Source organism: Thalia democratica, chromosome 6 (genome assembly GCF_965202585.1).
Source record: "Thalia democratica chromosome 6, ktThaDemo2.hap1.1, whole genome shotgun sequence".
NCBI classification, from domain to species: Eukaryota; Metazoa; Chordata; class Thaliacea; order Salpida; family Salpidae; genus Thalia; species Thalia democratica.
The window spans coordinates 44,512,693-44,535,986 of record NC_139170.1 but is presented as its reverse complement, the minus strand read 5'-3'; the positions used below and the strand labels follow the sequence as shown (position 1 = coordinate 44,535,986).

At 25.7% G+C, this 23,294-nt stretch overlaps 1 protein-coding gene across 2 annotated transcripts in view; it reads right to left on the bottom strand.

The window, feature by feature from the left end:
- Positions 1 to 23,294, bottom strand: part of LOC145839474 (C-myc promoter-binding protein-like) — a 41,658-nt gene that overhangs the window by 14,064 nt on the left and 4,300 nt on the right. For both annotated transcript variants that reach the window (XM_082947045.1, XM_082947046.1), the window contains exons 4-16: positions 22,404 to 22,564; positions 20,476 to 20,545; positions 19,881 to 20,050; positions 13,413 to 13,657; positions 11,894 to 11,960; positions 10,568 to 10,626; positions 8,860 to 9,004; positions 3,532 to 3,707; positions 2,147 to 2,351; positions 1,233 to 1,350; positions 822 to 1,032; positions 368 to 581; positions 57 to 256 (exon numbers count right to left, since the gene is read on the bottom strand). In XM_082947045.1, coding sequence (XP_082803171.1) covers positions 57 to 256; positions 368 to 581; positions 822 to 1,032; positions 1,233 to 1,350; positions 2,147 to 2,351; positions 3,532 to 3,707; positions 8,860 to 9,004; positions 10,568 to 10,626; positions 11,894 to 11,960; positions 13,413 to 13,657; positions 19,881 to 20,050; positions 20,476 to 20,545; positions 22,404 to 22,564 — 2,041 coding nt within the window. The remainder of the gene's footprint in view (positions 1 to 56; positions 257 to 367; positions 582 to 821; positions 1,033 to 1,232; positions 1,351 to 2,146; positions 2,352 to 3,531; positions 3,708 to 8,859; positions 9,005 to 10,567; positions 10,627 to 11,893; positions 11,961 to 13,412; positions 13,658 to 19,880; positions 20,051 to 20,475; positions 20,546 to 22,403; positions 22,565 to 23,294) is intronic.

Genomic DNA, 23,294 nt, shown 5'->3' with positions numbered 1-23,294 from the left:
AACTGTACCACAGCTTTATGTAAACAAACCTGAACAGCTTGATACAAGAAACGAACCTGTAGTAAGTTTCGTCGTTGAAACACATGCAGTCTTGCTCGTGCATCACCCGCAAAACCTCGAATGCAGCGCGCAGCATGGCCTGCAAGTTGCTGCAATCGTCAGTTTGCGAATCCAAGCAGGCGAACCAGCATCCGTAGGCGTGCGCCTGCAGCAGCTTGCTCCACTTTACCGGGTTGTTCAGGTGCATTCGGGAGAGCTGTCATGGAAAACGTTAACATCAGATTATACATTAAAATTTTTTTTAGCCAAATTTGCAATAAAAATACCTGCTATAAAGGTGAATTTAAAAAACATTTATAAAACAAACTTTCTGTTGTGTTCTGACTTCGTGGGCGGTTCTTCTCGAATGAACTGACAAGTCTTCCTTCTTTTTGTTGCTATGACAACCCTGTTGCTGCCCCTTGTCGGGGTTGTCGTCAAGGGGAAATAGGTGCTGCTGTATTTGGGGGAAGGTTGTGTAAGTGTAACCACCCTTGTCAGAAGGCTTCTCTTCAGGCGGGATTATTATGATGGTGTGGTCACTGTTCGATGAGATGTTTTAATAAAAAAGTTTTAAACAATTAAAATATTTACTTACTTATTTTAATGTTTTAATGAAATGAAATTTATATTCACTAAAAGCTATCAAATAAGTTATCGAATAAAAAAAAAAGGTTAAAATTAAGAGTCAACTAATGCTAAAGCTAAATTTAAAAAATGTTAAAATTTTTCTTTATTTTTTTATACCGTTATAAAAGTACAATTTCTATTACCCAACAAACCTAGTGGCAACGTCGGATTCGATTAACCGAACGCTTTCCAGCTGGTTATCCGAGGTGATCCTGTCGAGGCAGTTGTCGAAGAACACCAGAGTTCTGGTTGTGACATCGCTGGTTTCCAAGCACCTCGTTTCAATGAAGTGGCTGAAATGCTGGCAGGCGACGAGCTGCTGATAGAACTTCTGGCTGTTACGTTCCCTGCTTCGCACGAACTCTGAAATAAAACATATTTTTCAATTTTTCAACTTAATTTGTTGGAAAATTTAAGGTTTTGATCAAATTTTCAGTAATGTTTATTCACAACAGTAGGCTCTATTCAGCTCAGAGTATCAAGTTTTTCTCTATACTTGTGATTAGGTTATACTCAATTTAATAATTAAACAATTTGAAACTCAATATTTTCCACGAACAAACCATGTATGTTGAATAGTGATCCGGGGTCGGTGGTCCCCACCTCAGGTCTGGTTGTTATTGGCAACAGGTATTTACGGTAACCACGCATTAATGAGCACATAAGTTTCAACATTACTTCCTGTTTAGATAATTTATTTGTTTAATTAAAAATATAAACTCAATATCAAAAACTTAAAATAAAATATTTACTTATTTGATTTGTTATATGTTTAAAAGGGTAAAAATATTAATTAAATACAAATAAAAATATATTGATCTAAATTATTCATTAGTTAAACTATACTTTTTTATGCTTACAAAAAAAATAATTTGCATATATTTTTAATATAGTGATAAAACGTTTTTTTTTGTATTTTTTTTTGTTCTGAATCTATATTATATTATAAATTTGAACAGCACTAATAAAACAGTACTAAGTGAAGCTTATACAACCAAGGAAATAAAAATAAAAGAAGGTTTTAAATCGAGGACATATTTGTTTATATATTTTTTGTTTTATCTTAAAAAAAGTTTTAACGGAAGTAATGACTAAACAAGTCCGCTCTTTTTGTTTATATTATTTAAAAAAGTTTTATCTAATAAACTATAGACAATTAAAAATAAACTAAAAAGTTATTTAAATAACGTTAGATAAAGTTTTAACCCATAAAAAAACTATTTTTCTATTGATAGTTATTCTGTACTTATTTTATCTACACTGTATTAATACAAAATTACCTTAAAAATATTTAAAAACATCAAATTAAGTTTAGTGTACTTTAGCATAGTTTCAAAATATCTATTGCAACAATAAAAATACTCGACTAACCACTTATATTTTTATATATGCAAACTTTAAATAAATCATCTGTTGTCTCTCAACACTATTACGAAAGCAACAAAATTTATATACATAAAAAAAACCAATAAAAAACCTGAATATCCCTGTCAATTCTCCGGTGCCTCTCCACTCTGACGATATCTGGATCTCTGAAGCTGGAGTTCATTGAAACGTCGTTCTTGCTCGTAGCCTCCTTCAGCTCCTTGTAGCAGCTGTTCAGTTTTGATTTGACGAACTTGCACGCTTTGCGCGGGAACATTTTCCACGTAGGTCGGTTCTTGTCGTCAGCGTTTGTTGAACTGTTTGATACAAATTCAATTAGATAATGTTAGATACTAAAACATAGGTTAATTTTCTTTATAACTCGATGTTTAGCCAAACTGCTTGAAATAGTTAGATAAAAAAATTAGTGTTAGATGTGAAGAAAAAAAAAACTGATTTTTATTAAGACTTGGTTGTTGAAGTAAGAAATAGTTTTGCTTAATACATTGTACATTTTTAAACAAAAATTACTAATTACAAGTTTTTTGTTATTAATTTTTACCTTGTTTTCAAAATGTCTTAATAAAAATTGTTTATTAGACATAAAAATGTTTAATTTCTAAGACTTGTAAAGAATTTCAAATGCCTTTATTTCTGTAAATAAAAGTAGAGTATAATATCACAAGTTACAATTGAGAAAAAAACTTAACAAATAGCACAAAAGATAAAACAAACATTTTATCACTTTAACAAAACTAAACATACTTACTGTAGTTACTCAGCACACATTTTCTTTATATTTTTAAACTTAGGCCAACAATTTATAAAGCATATTGTGAACTATGTACACAAAAATCACGTATATTTGGTAAATATAACACAAAATTATTTAAATTTAGATAAGTTGAAACAAAATACTTTTAGTAAATGTTTTGAAGACTACTGTAAAACAAATCGTAATAAAATTTATTTTATTGTAGATATTCAAATAATATAAGTGAAGAGAAAAGTCATTCAAACTGTTTAGCCACAAAAAGCTTTTTATTGATACTTTCTAAGAAAGTTTTTATTTGATCTATTTAAAAATTTCTTTGTAATACTAACCACCTTTTAATAGAACAAAAAACTTAACTATGAAAAAAAATTACAAAAGTTTACAACATCAAAACCACAAAACAACAAAAGTTCTTTTAAAATTTTGGAAATTAAAAATGCACATTTAAATACAATTTATTTTTGAAAACTGATTATACAAAAGTTTTACATAGAACTGTTTGCATATAAACCTACAAATAAAAAAAAAATCTTTATGCTTATTATATAAATTTGACACCTTGTACAATTCTTAATACTTACTAAAAACTTTCAATGTTCAAGGACGTTCTTTTTTTTTCTAGAAAACTATTTCAAACAACGAATTTCAATTTTTCAACCAAAATACACATTCAAAACAACGGTTTAATATCAAACCATAAAATCAAAACATTGTAAACTAACAGAGCGACGGTATTGGTGTCGAGGTTGACGCACACGATGTCGGGTGGGGGGACGAACAGGTCGAAGTACCTGCTGTCGACGCCGGCTATGAAGGGGCACGGAGCCTCCAATACGTTGCACATCGACAGCGGGCACAGCGGGATGTAGATGCAGTTCCATCGGAACGGAAACAGCAGCTGTGAAGAATGATACTTGAAAATGTTTTGTCGTTTTATATATAGGCAAACTACAGCATAATAGTTGCTACAACATAAAACATTTTTGATATAAAATATAAGTTTTATTAGATTTGAGTTGTTACACAATAAGTTTAAATTTTTTTATTAATGTTTTACTTTCAAGCAGATCAGGGTTTATTGGGGGCCATGACAGAAATTTAGGAGGTCATGAGCAGAAAAGGGACCAAAAAGGGGCATGAACAAAAAGGCTGAAACTTACACTAGATATTCTGGAGTTGATGATGAAGAAAAAAAAGAACTAAAGTTTTTTAAATGGTAGTTTTTTGAGTAATCTTGTTGGAGGGGGCCAAAGGTTTTTTAATTTATTCAAAGGGACATTTAAAAAAAAAGTTCGGGAAACCCTGAAGCAGATTGTGATACTTTTTGTTTAAACTATTTTTTAAATCTATTTTAAGTGTTAGCTTACTTGAAATTTAAAAACAATCAAGACATAATAATGATATAACATAGCTATATTTAAAATTTATTAATAAATAGTTAAACATTTAGTTACAGCATACTACTAATTAAAAGTATAATGTTACATGGTTAGTAAAACTTAAGGAACCACTCTATTTTAAAAAATCAATATGAATAACTTTAAAATTGTGATACTAAAAATGAGTAAATGTTTAATTAAAATAATTTTTAATCTTTATTCTTTTTTACTCATATATCTTTATTTTGGAAAGTTTATGTTTTTGAAACAAATTTTATATCTTAAAAATGAGTCTGTTAAGTTTTTCAAACAAAAATACTGTACAAGTTATGTAAACTTTCATAAAAACTATTACAATCAAATTGTCTAGAACTAATAATTAAAATAAACGTAGGGATCATTACAACCTTAAAAGATAAAATTTAAAAACACTTGACTTTTAGATTTTTTTTTCAAATAAAAGTATTACTTTTATGAGAAATAAATAAGGCCAGTAAATTCAAGTTTGTTAATACAAAAACGCTTTCTATAAATAACAGATTTTAAGTTTTGAACTTTAATAGATCTTTTTGTTTGAAAATAAAACCGTAGAAATGATTTACAAGATTTATAGCTATGTAAAACTTCGAATTTGTTAAAGTTGAATAGTTGTTTACATTTCTTAGTTTAATTTAGTAGTTTGTGCACTTTTTTTTTAAGTATTAAGAATTACAGACTATTTTCCTATTTTAAAATATATTTTTATTATTTTAGGGTATAACATATATTTCAGCAAATTCTGTTGAAGTAAAATAAATACAAAAACAGCATCTTGAATTTTATTTTTACTTATAGAAAGTATATTTAGAGAATATTTGTTTCAAGTTTATTATATAATCTTAATACACCAAACAGTTATTACTAATTATATAGAAAACTAGGTAAATTTAACATGATCAAGTATAACAGTATTAATTATTTTAAAGTAAGTAATGATAAAACTGCTGATAAAACTAGTTTCAAATTTTTGTTAATGATTAAGTAATTGAATCAGCTTCATTGTAAATAAAAGAATAAAAACGATTAGAAACAGTGTTTAATTGAACTTTAAAAAATTCAATAAAATACTTAGCTTTAACTTAAGCTACTTTACAAATTTCATAGAATTATAACTAACGTTTTATTTAAATAATTAAAATCAAGTTCTATAACATTTTTTTTTGTTTTGGCAAAGTTAGCTTAAAGTTAAATGTATTTTACTGTTTTAACATTATCAAAAATTATAACTTAATAAACTCAAAGAAAAAAACTTACAAAATTGAATTTAATCAAAAAATTAAGCTTAAGTAATATGAACTAAAATGTTTGGTACAAAAATATTGACTTTTTAATGTTTTCAAATTTTCTTGTAAAAACAAATAATCATCGTATTTCAAGACTTTTCAGAAAATGTTTTTATAAATGCTTACTTCATACAAAAGGCCAAAGATATTTCATAAAACTAAAGCAATAGTGCATTAATGGCGTTGTAGTTAATTGACAAAACAATAAAATGTTTTAATTTTACATTGTTACTAAGTACACGACAAATCAATAGCCCAATTCAATTATCTGCTTTTGTGTAAAGATTTTATTGTATAGCAAAAATATTTTTTCAAGTTGTTTAAGTCTTAAATCAGTTTTAATTGATAAAATGTTGTTAGTTTAAAAATATTTCTATTAATAAATAAAACGATACTCTTCTTTTTATGACTAACGTATGCACAATATTATTAAACCATTTTAGTTCAGTTAAATTAATGCAATATTTTTTGTACATATTTCTTTTTTCCCACAGGTAGTCTGCTAGTGAAAAACTTATTTTTAGAATTATTTTTACCGATACATGAAACAAAAGTTAACTCGTAAATTTAATTACAAACCATAAACAAGCCTGGAAAAAATATAATACAATTATAAACACCTAAAATAAGTTTCAAAACTCTTATGATGGCACTATGTACCTTTATTGCAAGCTTATTTTTAGTTCATATTTTTTATAGAAATTAATTTTGTCTTAACTTAAAACAACCACGTGGGTGATTTCAGAAAACATAATTTTTCAACTAACTAAAAGATTGCTTATCTAATGTTTTCAATTCAACTTCTCTTATAAAAAAATATATTTAAACATTACATGTAAAACTTAAATAAGTTAAAGCCATACTTTAAAGATAAACTTTTGAAACTTTACTTAAACGATATATAACACAAGACTTCAATAAATTAAGAATTTTAATTAAGTATCTTCACTAGTTTCAGTTATTTTTTTTGCGAACCCCAGAATGAGAATGCGCGATAACACTGATTTTAGAAAAAAAAACCATTACATGAAACAAAAGTGTTCTTGTAAATTTAAGAGCACGTTTTTTGATTAAACAAAAGCTATAAACAAACCTAAAAAAAACTTTTATTCCAATTATAAACACCTATAGCTTAAAAAAGTTTCAAAACCTTTCCTAACTTTATATTTAACTATATATTTTTACTGCAAGCTCATTTTTAATCGTAAATAGCTTTTTAGAGAATCTTAATCATTTCAAATAAAACATTAGTAAACATGATTTCATAAAATAGAAATATGAAATTTTAATAAATATTTTAGATAATAAACAGTTACAGATAATATTTTACTTAGTGTTTTTAACTCAACTTGAAAAAAAACTATTATTTAAGGTTAATATGTCTTTTTATTTAACTATTTATTTAAGTGATAAACTTTATTAAATTTAAAACAAATAGCTTTAATAAATTACAAACTTTAATTAAATATTTTCACTATTTCAAGTAAAACAAAATTAAAACATTTTTTTCTGCAAACCCACGATTAGATTGCTCGAAGCCACTAATACTATCCCCTATTTGCTTGACTTGAAAGTTGAAATTTAAATTGAACTTCAAAACTATTTTCAAAGTTCAATAAACTTTTTTAGACTTAACTTTACTTTCGACTACATTACTGTTTTTTTTCCTGCAGAAACCTAAAACTGTCTAAATTTGATTGAAAATTGAAATATTTCAAGGTTCCTGTTTGCGATAAACTCAAACTGGGTTATCGTGAGAAATAAACAATAAAAGTTAAAGCTATATTAAATGTGCAATAAAATATTCATACAGTTTCAACGCCAAAGTAATTTTGAATGAGGAAAAGATAAGATAAGTGTTGTATCATTTATCATGTTAAACTTTTTGTTATTTTTAAAACTATAATTTTCACCAACGCAACTTAAACACAAAGAGGTTTAAACTTTTATCTTGTAAAGTAAGAAATATACGGTTTCTATTTCATTTATTCATTTTTTAGAAAAAATAAAAGCAAAATAATTATTAGCTATTACTGAAAGATAATTTATAGCTTTAATATATCCTTTTAATAAAAAAGTAGCGACATTTAAAAATGAAAATACTAACACTAAATTTAACAAAAAAAAAAATTAATTTTATTTATTTTTTAATTATAAAACAACCGTTCATATTTATAGTTAGCTTTAGTATTAGTACTATTTTTGTTTTCAGAAGCGGTTTTTGGTTAAAATGCTATTTGAATTGTAACAACGATAGTCTAGTATTTTGTAAATTTAATCTCAAAAACAGCTGTTTTACACTCTGAAACAGCTGAAAATTTTATAATTAAGCCTTTATTATTTTTAATAATAATATTTAGCACAAATAAACCAAACAGATTAAACATTTAGGAGTAATTTTTTTCAATAACCACCATGTATGTTTGTTGTTTAAAATCTTAACTGACTGCTTTTGCAAGAGTAAAAAATTACTTATTTCATATTGACGTTGTAGTGATTATTGAATGTGATTACTATAGAAGATTAATTCAAGCTTTCTATTTAGCACTGAATTATAGTTGTACACTTTTTAATTTATTTTTAGAGTAACAATCAAAGTTTTAAGCTTGCATCCAAGGAGAAGAGAAATTTTTTGATAGGTGAGTTTATTAATTGTACAATATTTCACCCTCGATGAATTATAATTTAAGGCGAAGGTTATTTAAGCAGTTAAAATACTGGAATTATAATAAAGGGAATACTAGATTTTTTTTATTTGTACTACTTTATTTATATACCACTTGCACTGTACCTTCTATTGTAAACCATAAACTTGCATCTTGTAAATTAAAAACTTGCATCTAAGAAGAAGATTTACAAATTCATTGACTCGTGAATTTGTTAATAATACAATGTATTACCATTAATCAATTACAACTTATCAATGATTGTTGTAATAAAACTAAAGGTAACTGCAGCTATTCAAGCTGTTTAAATATAGACTTTACGGATAAATACTTATATCATACATTACCAATTTATATATTTCTCGCACCGAGCTATCTATTGTACTTTTCATAATATGAGGTAAGCAGTTGAGAACATCAAAACTAACATTTTATAAAGATTATTAATTTTATTTTCCATAGTAATTTTTTTTAAATTATATATGTTATTATTATATAGTATTTAGAGATAATAATAATAATTTTAATTTTCGTTATATTACACTGGCTTTAAACGTATAACTTGAAAGAAAATTGTTCAATTATAAAAACGTAACTTACTTGAAAATCTACTGTAGTAAGATCAAATGATAATTATGTTACATAAAACTGTTTATTTAACTAATAAAATAATTTAAACTAACAGTTATAAGAGCTTCGGCGACGCAGGTAATTTCTGAAACTCTGAGCGAGTGAATGACTATTTTGTGTTCGGTCAGCGCCAGCGCTATCAAGTTCAGCGTGTTTTCTGCACCCAAGTTCTCCAGTAACGTAACAAAAGAAGCACCACTGTTGATATAGAGAGTATTGTAATAAAAACATATTAAGTAAGTTTTAAGATAATGCAGCAGTTGTATAAGTAACTAGTAAATACTATACTCAACATAATATGCATTTTTTAAATACTATTAATTTAAGTAAAACGTAGTAAAAAAACTTTACTAACAAATAATACTTTATGTTTTAATATTACAGAAAATCTAAACTTATTTTAAAACAATTTCAAAAACAGAATGTATATAAAATTATAAGAAAAGTTTACACAATGTAACAGTGATTGCAGGATACTTCATGTTTATGAACATGTACTTTTTATTGAATTGCTTATAATTTTTTTTTGAAGGTTTAATCTCCACTTAAAATCAACAGCAGAATATTTTTAAACAATTTTAAAGCGAAAGTTAAATGTGTTTTATAATTAAAACTAAAACTTTTGAATAGAAAGCCTTTTTTTAAAGTCACTATTTCAACTGTACTTGTCATAAAAACTTTTATATCTAAACAGATTAGATTCTAAATCTAGTGTTTTTGCCAAAACCATTTTATTTTTAACTATGTTTAAAATAATTCAATGTGTGTGGCATCATATTCTTTTTTTTAATTGAAACATTTTAATTTTACATAAGAAATATTATTATGATACCTTTATACTGTGATTCAATTACAGAATTTTTTTTTTAATTTAGATACTAATGATTCATAAAAAGTATTTTTATCACAAACCAAATAAAGTATATTCTAATATCTCAATCAAAAATAATATTAAAGTTCATTACTTAGTTTTTTTTTAAACTTAAAATCGTTAGTCATACGCATTAAACCAACAAACAGGTAATGTAATTTAGTTTATTACAACATTTATTATGTTTTATTACACACTTTAAACTACGCGCTTTAATGAAACTGCTTTGAAAATTTTTGTTCAAGAAAAACATTCTCGACCTTTATCAAATATCATTTAACATAAAAATAAAATAAAAAATTTAAAGACATGGTTTAAAAAATGCTAACATTTATGTATATTAATTTATTTCGAATTCTTAGAATTTGTTAAATTATATACAAAACAGAAAAAATAAATAAAAAACCTACATATTTATTTCTTAAAATACTTTTTGTTATTAATGAAAGTTATTTAACGTCTATAAAGAAAAGTTATATAATCTCTTTAACATTATAAAGTATTTGTTTCGAAATGTTTCATCTACTTCTTAAAAATAAATAAAAAAGTTGATCATAAAAATGTCATAAACAAATTTACAACATTTAACAAAAATAATTACTATAATATTTTAAAACATTTTAAACTAGCTCTGGTTATAGCATAACAAAGTTATTCAGAAAACAAGAAACTGAAAGTAAGATAATTTTAATTTAAAAATTAATAACAAATTGTAAAACATTTAAGTTCTCTAATTGTACTAGTAAGTAATAAATATAATATATAAGTACTAGTAAGTTAAGTTAGGACCATTTGAAAAGTCTACAAAAACTTAAACAAGTTTAAAAAAAATACTTTTGTGAAAGACTATTTAATATTATGTTTCAAATAACTTATTACACAAAACATACCTTAGAGGAATTGGGGTGATTTGAGGTCTTGTAACTGTTATTTTGATCATTGAAGATATCTGTAATGTTATTAAAATTAATATTTGTTTTATTGAATACAAAAATAATTTTTTGCATTTTTTGAACAGTAAAACATACGTTGACTTTTAACTTATATATTTACCGCTATTTATAGATGGATTGAAAACAATTTGTTTGTACTGTTTTTATCAACACATGTTTACAGATAGCTCAACTATAAGGTTAATTTAGCTTAAAATTGGTATAACTCAAGTTGATTGAAAACAATTTTATTGCTTTTGCTATTTTATTTCAATGCAAAGACTACTAATAAGGTAATTATTGCCCATCAGTACCGTGATTTAATTGCCCACATTTTAAAATTGCATTGTTTTGTGCAAATAACAATGGAATGCAAATGTAAATAATTTTTAATTTGCAAATAATTTTTTATTCGAAACAAACATTGTTATAATTTTTTTTATATTGTTTTCCATAGTTCATAATACTTTGAATATTACTGGTAAATTTTTTAAAATTAATGTTAATTTTATAAAAACTATTAAGTTAAAGTATGACTAACTTTTTGCTGATACTTGAAATTGTATTGACTAATTTAAAACTTATTAAAATAATGCAAACGCTTTTATTAACTTTATCTATGATTATTGATAAACAGAACAAAATTTATAAAAAAGTACAATAGTCCTAAAACTATTAAAACTTAATAATGCTACAACAAACAGTTTCAAGTTAAATTGTTTTTTTTTTGTTTTTTATTGTTTGACTAAAGTTAAAAAACAATGTGATAGTTTTGCTAGTAAACAAAGCAATTAAACTGTTTTCTTCTTAATACCTGTATGCAAATATAGTATTAAATTTATCACAGTTTAAATACTGTACAATGAAAGAAAAAAATTATTTATGTTAGTTTGTACTAGTATCAAAATTAAAACAGTTTAACAATGTTTATCTCTAAACTAATAAGGTAAGTGAAATAAATTTTGTATTTAATAAAAATCACAATTAAATACTTTATGGAAACTTACTTGCTTTTACTTAGTTCTACATGAAAAAATTAAATGTTAACAATTTAATGATTTTTATTCTAAAAATATCACTCATATATGTAGTGCTAAAATTTTTTTTAACATTTCAAAAAAAATCTAAATTTTTAATTAAAACTGGCTTGCATTTTTGAGGGAGTCTTTTTGAGAAAAAATGTCTTAATAAATATCTTTTGTTGCAAAAACATTTTCTTATACGAAACTACTTTAAATTTAAAATATTAACAGAATCTAATATTAATTATAGTTTTAATCAAACCTGGTACTCGACAATGGGTCTCTGTGGAGATGGAAATGGCAAAGCGTGCATGAAATGTGATATGTATCTGTTAACAAATAACTTGAATAAAATATCTATATTTTGTGCTAATTTTTTATTCAGTATTATTTTAAACAAATATCATGTACTAACCATATATTTACCTTAAGACTCGAAAGTCACAATCAAATCAATATTTTACACAAAATTTCTGAAATGTTTAGCATATATGCAATGTATAAATATTTTATATAAACATTGGCTAGAGAGTTACAGATGCAAGTAAAAACAAATTACTGTTGTTTAACAAAAACTTATATGTTGTAAAACAATCAGTATTTGACGCTAGTATGTCTTATAGTAATAAAAAAAAATTAACAGCAGTCGGTATCATTGAAAAATCTTATAGAAATCAATAAGCAGTTACTAACATGCTTATAAAAATATATAAAATATGTATGTGACAGTACTATTTTATTCAAATTGATTTTCTCCAATTATACAAACAGTTATTTCATCATAACAATGATATATTACAATATATGATAAATTTGACATTATAAATTATTCTGTTTATACAGAACCAGTTTTCAAAGGCAGAAGGCGTTTTGTCGTCATAATAGTCAATACGGGGTGAAAATTTACGCGCGCTAAAAGGCGATGTGCTATTGTTTACGTCACAAAGACTTATAAAGACTTATAAATATCACATATCGAAGTTTGTCGCATTGTTATCACCATCACGAATTTAATATTAAACCCATAAATCCACATGAACTCAAAATTGTAGAACTTGTTCTATCTAAATAAGGCTATTTATTTAACAAATAAAGAGATATATAAATATTCAAAAATAAAATGTTATTAGTCTATAAATGCGCAAAAACGACGACTTCAATAATTTATAAACATACAACAAGTACTTCAAAGATCTGAAATCAAAAGTTCATCATATTAGAACTCAAAACAACACAATAAAGTATGCGCATAATACTTGAAAATAATATTTTTAAATTAAACATACTGACTTTAAGTTGAAAGCGATTATTAAAAACCAAAGAATACTTCAAACTAATTCTTTAATGCCTTTTTAGGCCAAGTTGGCGACATAAAAAACTACCATAAAAACACCAGATTTCTTGTTATAATCGCAAACAGTCTAAGAGTTGACAAACTACTTAGCACACTTGAAATAAATTATATTTTGAAATAAAAATAATAATAAAGCAATTAAATCTAAATAAAATTAAAATGAAAAAGTGCTTAAAACTGTTATTATATTATACTAAACCTTATTAATTCAAAATTTTAAAATAGAGTTTAGAACTATAAAGAAAAAAAAATCATAGGCTGAATTTCATAAGTATAAAAAATTAGAGTGGTATGTTACCAAGAAAAACAAAAACAAACTTACCCATAAAAACTCACCAACAAAAACTACAACAACCTTTTATTTAATATGCACTTTGACCGCAGCACAAAAGTACTAAACACGAATTTTAGTGTTAACAAAACAAACCTCTCAACGGGTATGTGGTGACACTGGGGGGAGACGGTCATCCGGTACAAGTACATGAGGAACTCCTTGAAGACGTCGAACAACGGCCACCTGCTCAGCAGGCATATCGACTTGTTGGTGTGCAGCGACTTCCTCCGCGTCGACTTCCTCCCGTCCCCCCGCAACACGTGCAGGTGAATCTTTTGCTCATCCGTCAGCTTGTCCTCGTCGTACGACTCGTAGAACGTCACCGCCGTCCCGTATATCTGTTTGTAATGACGTGTATTTGTTTTTGTTGAGGCTTACCGTTGCATTAGTGTTATCACTTTTGTTAGGTGTATTGAATGTTTTTAACTACTCGTACAATTTTAGTAAACACAGGACTTTGTAATTGTGGTTGTAATTTGCTATGTAGCAAATATGGCTGTTTCAGCGCAGTTAAACGCTGAAACAGTTGCGCAAGCTATAAATTCTGGTTTTTAGGCAAAGTTTAAAATTTTAAAGTAATTATAGCAGCTGATCACTGTATGTGTACTCATGCTTTTTTTTAACTATAAAGTTTATGTGTGTCAAATGTGTTGTTGCGCAAGTATATTTGTGAGTTGGGATTATTACTAGTGATGTACCGGACTCACTATCCAGATCCGTATCCGGCCGGATATTGCCATTTTTGTCTGATATCCGGATCCGGCCAGATCTTGATATGAAAAAATGTCCGGATTCGGTTCCGGCCGGATTCTAATTTGAAAATGTAGTCCGGGTCCGGTTCAAGCCGGATTCTAATTTGAAAAAAATGTCCGGATCCGGGTCCGGCCGGATCCTAATTTGAAAAAAATGTCCGGATCCGGTTCCGGCCGGATCCTAACAGAGATCCGGCCAATTCGGATCTAGTTAGTAAAAAAGAGCATACAGAAAAGTATTTTTTCAAAAACAAACCCTTTGTTAATTAAAAAGAGTCATTTGCGTCAGTTAAATTTAAACACCTTCCATGATTGGCTCATTTTGAACACGTGACTAATTTACATTTGTTTACATTTAAACTATGAGATAAACATTTTAGAAATGCAACTCTTTACCAATGTAGTAAAATTAAAAACTTTACTACCAAATTGTTAGGCTAGTTTTAAGATTTTTTGAAAAACTCAGGCTAGTTTTCTTTTAGATTTTGAATGAGTTTAAGCTGATCCAGTTTTCAATATTTTGTGATTTTCTAGTTAATTTTAATCAAGAACTTGATTTTAATTGATTTTAGATTGGTAAGGCTATAGGGGGTCCTCCTTGATTTTTACAAAGTGATCTTACTTAATAGATTTTAATCTTAGCTACCAGATATTGTTTCTGTGATAAACTTTATCTTTCTATCAATTTTCGTTATACTTAATTTAAAGTTATTCATTGTTTTTTTTGGCTTTTATAGAAATGAAATTTTGAAACTACAAATGTAAGCTCTACTTTTTATGTGAAAAATAGTTATGTACCGGACTCACTATCCGGGTCCGGATCCGGCCGGATATTGCCATTTTTGTCTCATATCCGGATCCGGCCGGATCTTGATTTGAAAATGTAGTCCGGATCCGGTTCCGGCCGGAATCTAATTTGAAAAAAAAGTCCGGATCCGGGTCCGGCCGGACCCGAAATTGTGCGTCCGGTACATCACTAATTATTACACACCTTCTGTTATCAATATAAACTTTAATCTGTAGAGTAAAAGATTATTTTGTAGAAGCTTTCATGGACAAAAAACAGTAAGGTATTTTGCAAATTTGTAACATTGTAAATTTTAAAATACTATAAACTTTTATTTTTAACATTTGCTGCTAAAAAAATTATTTCTATAAAACTTTTATTAAATAGTTTAGATCTTATTGTTTTGTATCTTAGCCAGTATATTGTACTGCATAGAAAAAAAGTTTTTTGTTCTTTATACTTATAAGCTAATAGTTTAAAAACACACTTTTTATTTAAAAAAAAAGTTAATTTTTTGTGACCAGACGCTATACAGACATGTCAAAAACTTTCAAACAATCTATCAGAAGCAATAGCTTGAGTGCACAGTATTTTATTTTATTTTAATTTTTTTGTTTAAACCAGCTGGTACACGTGTGTCAACCTGTGTTGAAATAATCCATCAAAATAAATTTGAGTGCAGAACTAATTACCAAAATACGATCACATGTTTTTAAACCACTTTCATCAGTACATATAAACAAGTCATCCATCAATTAAGACACGACAAATTAATTTATAAACAGGCGTTTTATTGTAACTTTGCATTTGAAAAACGCCCCTGGGCTAAACAACAGCTTTCAAATGTGAATTACAATAAAGTTGTGTATGTACCGTAAAGATTTGTTTACACCTGAAAACTTCATGCCAAATTTGTTGTTTTTGTATTGATGTGTGCAAACCATAGCAAATTTTACTGCTTCCAGTATAATTTTGTGGCGTAAACAATAAAATCTGAAAAAGTTTTAAGCTATGTATACAGTTTCATGAGCTTAAAACTGAAATATACAAATATGGTTAAAGTTCAGTATATTTTATATTTAGCCAAATTATTATAACTTCAAAGTCATAACACACAAAGTTTACAAACTTAAATACATATATTTTACAGAGAATAAAAGCAAACATACACAGTCTTTGATAAGACTTTTTAATGTTGGTATAATTAAAGGTATTGACTTTTAAAACGCTTTTTTAATTTCATGGCAGTAAAAATTTGTTGTTGAAAGTTTAATTTCAAAGTTTTTAGCCAGCATTGCAGAGTTCGCACAATTTTGCATAAAAACACGAAAAATAAAGTTCAACTTTCTGCATATAAGATTACGTTGATACACATGACTTGTTTTGAATGGGTGGCATTTTCGGTGAATGTTTTTTTGTTGCTTTAATATTTAGCATTTAAGTTTAAAGATCAAAATAATTAGATGATTTCAAAGTTCAATTAATCAATTTAAAGTACCATAATCATATTACAAAATATGACAAAAAATAATAGGTTCTCTCTTTGACGAATTCGCTCAATCAATAAAGTTAAATTTTAAAACAATCTATCCAACATATATTCATATAAAGATATGAATTTTATAAAACAACACAAGTGGTTTATGAAGACAGGCAAATACATTTAAAATGTCAGCATTGAACTTAGCTAATGTTAGACAAAAATACAATAATTTTATCAAGCTAACTTTAAACTGGTTTATGATTAATACTTATATAGATATATTTTTATATATTTACAGAATAAATTAATGATTTATTAGCATTCTTATTAAAAAAAGGACAGACTAAACAAAAGCTGCATGTGATTAAAAGGATATTTCTTTTTAAATACTTAAAACATATAAGTTACTTTACAACTGTTCAATTCGCATTTAAGAAACAGAATCATGTATAAGATATTAACCTAGTGTAAATGTTATTGATTACTTACAACTATAAACAACTGAAACTAATATTTTAAAATTCAGACAATAACTAGAATTTAACTGACTCTCAAATAAACTAGATAAAACTTAAAAATAAAATAACAGTTTGAGTTAAAATTTAATTTAAAAACTTCACTACACAAACTATAAAACTTTATCACCTTTTAAAAACTGAATTTTTTGTTATCTCAAAAAGTAAGAAAAGAAAAATCCCAAATATATTTTTTATTATAAAAAGCTTGATGGTCAAGTAAAATTTAAAAACAAAACAATTAGCCACTATATATTATAATAAAATTTAAAAGATTAAAAAGGTCATTTGAACGAGCTCAAAAAAACATACCGTGGAGATATAATTCGCTTACAACACAAAATCATTACGTCAGGCAGCAACTTTTTCACGAACGTTGCAGCGTTTTAATAATGCATGAGTTTAAAGACTTAACTGCGAGTTAACTGCGAAAATCACGCAAAAACACCACTACTATTTGCAGTTTGTTAAAAAAGTGAAAGTTTTGTGCGTTTTTTGGGCCCGTTTTAAGTGGAAACTTTGTGGCAATTATTACAAGAATTAGCAAACTTTGAAATATTTGTTTCAAAAACTTTTCTATAAATCGAGAAAAAACAACCAAGAATCAATTAACTTTATAAGCTTTGAAAAAAAAAAAATCACTTCAACTATATTTTAGAAGTAATAATAAAAAAAACAATTACAACTTCTTACGCAGATTTTATTGCACTCTTAAAAAGGGAAAACTTAAAACTCATTCTATTTTGTTAATAAAATTTATAGCCTACTGCAGCTCAACGAAAAACAATATTTTCCAGACATTTTAATTGAGTAATGTACGCGATACAAATGTTTTGTTTTGCCTATTTATTGAATCAACAATTCTGAAACACGCAAGCTTTTATAATTAGATTAAAATCTATATTACATAAACTAATTCAATTTCAGATAATTGTAAAACACTCAATAATTTTTATAATTTCAACGTTGAATAAGTATTACATCTTTGCGTGTTTAAAATCAACTTTTTAGTTGAGTTTTGAATATCTATAATTTGTTGAACCAATTTATATTTACCTATGTATATATTTATTTTGTTTTAACTAATTAGTCTATGTTATAAAAAGTTTTTGGAATGTTATGAAACAAAACCAGAATAGATTTTTTTTAAGTACTTAATACTAAGAATGAACTTGTTATACTATAACAACAAAATATAAAAATGAAAACATTTACATAAGTTATCTAAAAAGAGTCATATTTTTCAAATTAGTTTTTTATTTGTTTAACTTATGAATAAGCGTGTATATCATTTACATCAGATGTTAAAAGTTTAAACGTTTAAGTACATAACACTTTATACTATATAAAACAAATCTTACAAAAGCAAAGTTATCAAATAATTAAAAACCATATACAATTAGATTCAAGTATTCTACCTACGCAAAAAAAAATTCATGCTTTATTAAATCCATTAAAATTATTTGTTCTAAGTTTGTATGTTTACAGTTTACAAAGTATTGAAAACTATCCATTATTGTTTTATCAAAGAAAAATTCTTAATAATATTTACGGAACAAATAAGTAAGTTAGCTTAAACTTTTATTGAAACAGTTTAAAAAGTGTTCTTAATTTTAATTAAGCAGCTTGTTTCTATGGGAAAATTATAAGAAATGTATAAAATTGTTTGAATGATTTTGAAAAGAACAAAGTATAACTTTCATACACATCAGAAACTGCATTTGTGTGCAATAAAGTCATTTATGTTGAATTATAAGTCGACCCTGTTAAATAATTGATTGAGTTGAAGAGTTGAAATTATGAAAATTCACCGTTCAATAACACTATCGAATTTATTTTACATCAAAATATGATTTGCAGCATTTACTTAACTTTCTTTTCTTATTTTAGTTTTTATTCTATACTCTTTCAAAAATAAAAAACTTTCTATTTTTTTATTGGACCTTAGAGTTAAGGAAAATTTAAAACGTTTCTATGTAATTTTTAGATTTAATAGATAAAATAGCTTAATATTTTTATTTGTTTTACGGGTTTTACATGTTTGATACAGCTGCATAGTAAAAATTACTAAAAGTTAGAATTTGCTTTAATAAGAATAACCATTTAAACCAGATTGAAACTCAAACAAAAATAACTACCTTTACACTATTAATATGTTTTTATTAATAAAATAATAAGTTTATGATATAGGGAAATTAATTAAAAATTTTTTAAAGATGACTAAATTTTAATAAGAACACCAAAAAGTAAAACTAAAAGTATAATATTATACTTTTCAGAAAACATAGTCATTCAACTTAAATTAGATCATATTACTACTGATGTCTGTTTTTTGACACAATTATTTCAAACAATACATTGTTTTGTAATAATATTGAGATACTATAAACAATACCAATAGAAATCTTAAGCAGACAAACCTTAGTTTAAAAGAATTTGTATCTATTTTAAGTAGGTTGGTATGACTTGTTGTACAACTAGCCTACATTGACCATTTAAAAATATAATTTTTGTGCTTTACACACTACTTAAAAAATTTTACTTGACAATCGAAACATTCATACTTTTATTCAGTCGTTAAATAAAGTACCAATACTTAGCTTAATTGTTAAACAAATGTACTAATTTTTAAATGAACAATTTTATTTATTTTTAATGATATCAGTAAACATAATTGAAAACTTAGTGCAATCAAGTTTGTGTTGACAAAAAAACCAGCAGTTTTCTTATAAGCCTATTAAAAGCTTGTTTAAGTTTAAACCCAAGTGTATACAAAAACAAGACAAACGTACAAATTTAATTCTGTGCTACACTATTTGTACTTAAATGACAATTAAGTAAAAATAAAAAACATGTTGTTTTATTCATTGGACTGTACATTTTTTTATCTGCTACAACTAGTAGTTACCACAACTAAGAAGTAATAAACAAAAAAATAATGAATCAAAATAAAATAATAATAAATGTACTTGAATTTTATATAAATTACTATCAGTAGAATCCTCCAAAACAAAATCAGCCAACCTTGTCGGATTCTTGGTTGGTTAGTACGAAGGAGGATGCTTGGGGGAGGGGGTGGTGGGTGTCCTCGCCCCAACACTCTATTGTGGTTCCCATGGGAAGACAGAACAGCGCCACCGTCTGTTCGATGCCAAAACTCCCCGTATTCTCAACCGGGTATCTCCCTAACATGTCTGTTTTTATTTGCAATAATTATTAAGTTGGTCAGTTTTGGTCGTAAATTAAATTTGTATTTGTGTTATCAACTAAGTTAACATATTAATTTTATCTCAATAAAATTTATGTAAGTGTTTTTTATGATAAATACTTGCCTAGTTAGTTATTGTATTAGTCGGCTATTATCTTCAATTAAATTGGATTTAACTATAAAATTGTCAATATATTTTTTATATTAGTTTTATGGTGTTCATGTTTCACTATTTATTTTTTATATACTTTATCATTGAAAATATCGAAATGTTAATGATAAACTTATACTCAAAAACTAGTAAAGCAAAAAATAAAACAAAGACTATTTTCTAAAAACAAATAGTACTTATCGACAATTGTTTTAATTAATAAAATTAATTAAAATAACTAATTAAAACTTAAAACAAACCTGGGTGAAAGGCGATTGAATCGACTTGTCTTACTGATTTTTTGTAACATAAATGTACATTCGACCCCAACTGTAAATATGTTTAATTAAAATAACTATATGCTTTTTTCAACTTGCACCAATAATATATTAATAAGTATAATAAACATCTTAAAAAACTAATATACTTTTTGTTATGATTAACTATTTTCTTATATGAAATATAACTGTAATAAAATAAGGTACATACTTTTTAAATTGTAATTAAACATAATATTAAGTTTTCTAGGTTTGTAAATTAAATGTTTATAAATATATATTGACATTTTTGTAGATACAAAAATTTTAAACTTTAATTTAGTTTTTCTAAGAAAAAATTTAAATTTAAAAAACTTGTTTATTATTTGCATTCGTAATTTAGTTTCAACCTTAATTTAAAAGTTTACAAAACAAATGTTATCATAACATTTATAAAAATATAAAACACATATATTTAATAATATCTAAAAATATTTAATTTTATCAGCATATCTATTCTCAAGACCAAGTTTTAACTGATATCTTGTTTGTTATCAGAACACTTCGTTAAAACATTTAGTGGAAGTCACATGATACTTGAAAAAAGTACAAAACAACTAATAAACAAATTGAAAGTTTTACTGACTGTAACCACATTTTTTTACTGTGGAAAGACTGAGCTGTTTTATTACAAAGAATTTCGAAAGCTGTTCAACACTTTTTGTGTTTTCATAAAATAACAGCTGTTTGAATAGTTGAATTGTGAATTATATGAAACCAAATAAAGATACCTTGTAAAAACATATGGTATTTGTAGAAATAACACGCAGATATTCAAATCAATACAATACACACAAAATATTATATTGAATTTTTTTTAATATAGATCAATAAATTACATTACTGACGTGTTATAAAATTGTCATAAAACAATATAATTTTAGAAAAAACTATTCATCTTTAAGTAAGTATGGTAATAAAAATTATAAAGATACTTTGTTAAATATACACTTGTTTACTAAAACACAACTATTAACTTATGTCTTCGTTTAAAATGACGATATACTTGTTTAAAATAACTAAAAAAAATTTTGCCACTAACTAAGTTAGTTGGTACAACTAAAACTAAGTATGCTTTAAACATCAGTTTAAATAAGGAATATTAGTTACTAGCATACAGTGTTAATTAAATAATATACAAAAGAACAAAAAAAACATTATATTTCAATACAAATTTTTATCATTAATAACAAACAAGCATTTTTTAAACTTAAAAAACGAAAACTTTAAATATTAAACTGCAAGTACTTTGAAATGCTAAAAACTGAAATTCAAAAAGTCAATAGGGCTAATCACTTATCACTATTTATTTGTTGCTTTTATACTGTATATTTTTATTTTTTATACTATATACTCAATAAGTATGAAACGACAATAATACATATAATCTAATGATTATGTTTCTGTTTTTAAAACTTAAAAATAACTCAAACTTTTTGAAAGAGTTTTTTAATAATATGCAATTCAGAAGAAACACTTAACTATTAAAAAAAAACGTTTATTGAGCAGTTGAAAAATATATAATACTTTTAATTAAGATGTTCAATTGAAACATTAATGCAACAATCTAAAAACTAAAGTTTGTCAAAAAACAATTAAATAAATGATTTCAGATGAAATAAAACTACAAAAACTTTATACAAACTTTGATATTAAAACTAATAATTAAGCAACTAAAAATATTTATATAACTATTATACTCTATATATATATATATTATATTCTATTATATAAAGTATATATTCTTTATATATACTTATTATTTAAAAACTCGTCACACGATTCATGCAGGTTTTCTTTACAGGTCAAAAGCCCAAAAATATTACTAAACTAAAAATTATATTTTTTTATGATCACTCGAAATAACTGACCAGTCCCTTGTTGAGGTTCTTGTCGATTTCAAGGAAGGCGTACGGGGCTTTTTCGTCCTTGTTCCGCAGTATGATGCAGATGTCCGTGACCACCAGAGCGTTTTGTGGCGATGAGCTCCTCGCCCTCCGGTACGTCAGGTAGATCGCGTGGCTTCCCATTCCTGCGAACGTATGAACATTTTATACAATTTTTAATATATGAATTAGTAATTATAGTTTTATATAAAAAAATAATTGGGTGTAATCTTTGTATGTACACACGTATGAAAAAGTATATTTTAAATTAAAAGTAATGGTTTTTAAGTTTATTTTAATGCCTTCTTCTCATTTAATATATATTGTGTTCATACATCTCATTTTTATATCGAAAATTATAATAATTAGTTTAATGTTGTATAATTAATTTAATAATCTGCAAGACAAATAAAGAATAAAAATTTACACAATAAGTACTAAAACTTTTTTAATTTGATTAAACTGGTTTGAATTTATATCTTAAAATAACTTGCAATGAAATTTTAAGATTAGATTTTGTGAAATTGTGGTATTAACTTTAAAACATGCAAAAGATTAGACAAGCTTTTTACTAAAAAACTGAAAACATTTAAAACATGTTAGTGTTTTATTAGAAAAAGTCAAGATATTGCTCAATAAAATTCTAAGCAGTTTCATAGATTCTTTTCTATTGAATTTAATTATCTACTTAAGATATTTGATTGAAACTTAATAAAAACAAGCTTTTAATGGGGTTAAATGAGTTTAACTGTTGAAATAATCTTTTAAAAAAGGCAATTTCTGCAGTTCAAACATTCCAACAAGTTTCTCCTTAAACAACTTCATTGATGATTAAACTTTTTCGCGCATTTGTTTTTCATTGTTCAAATACCACTA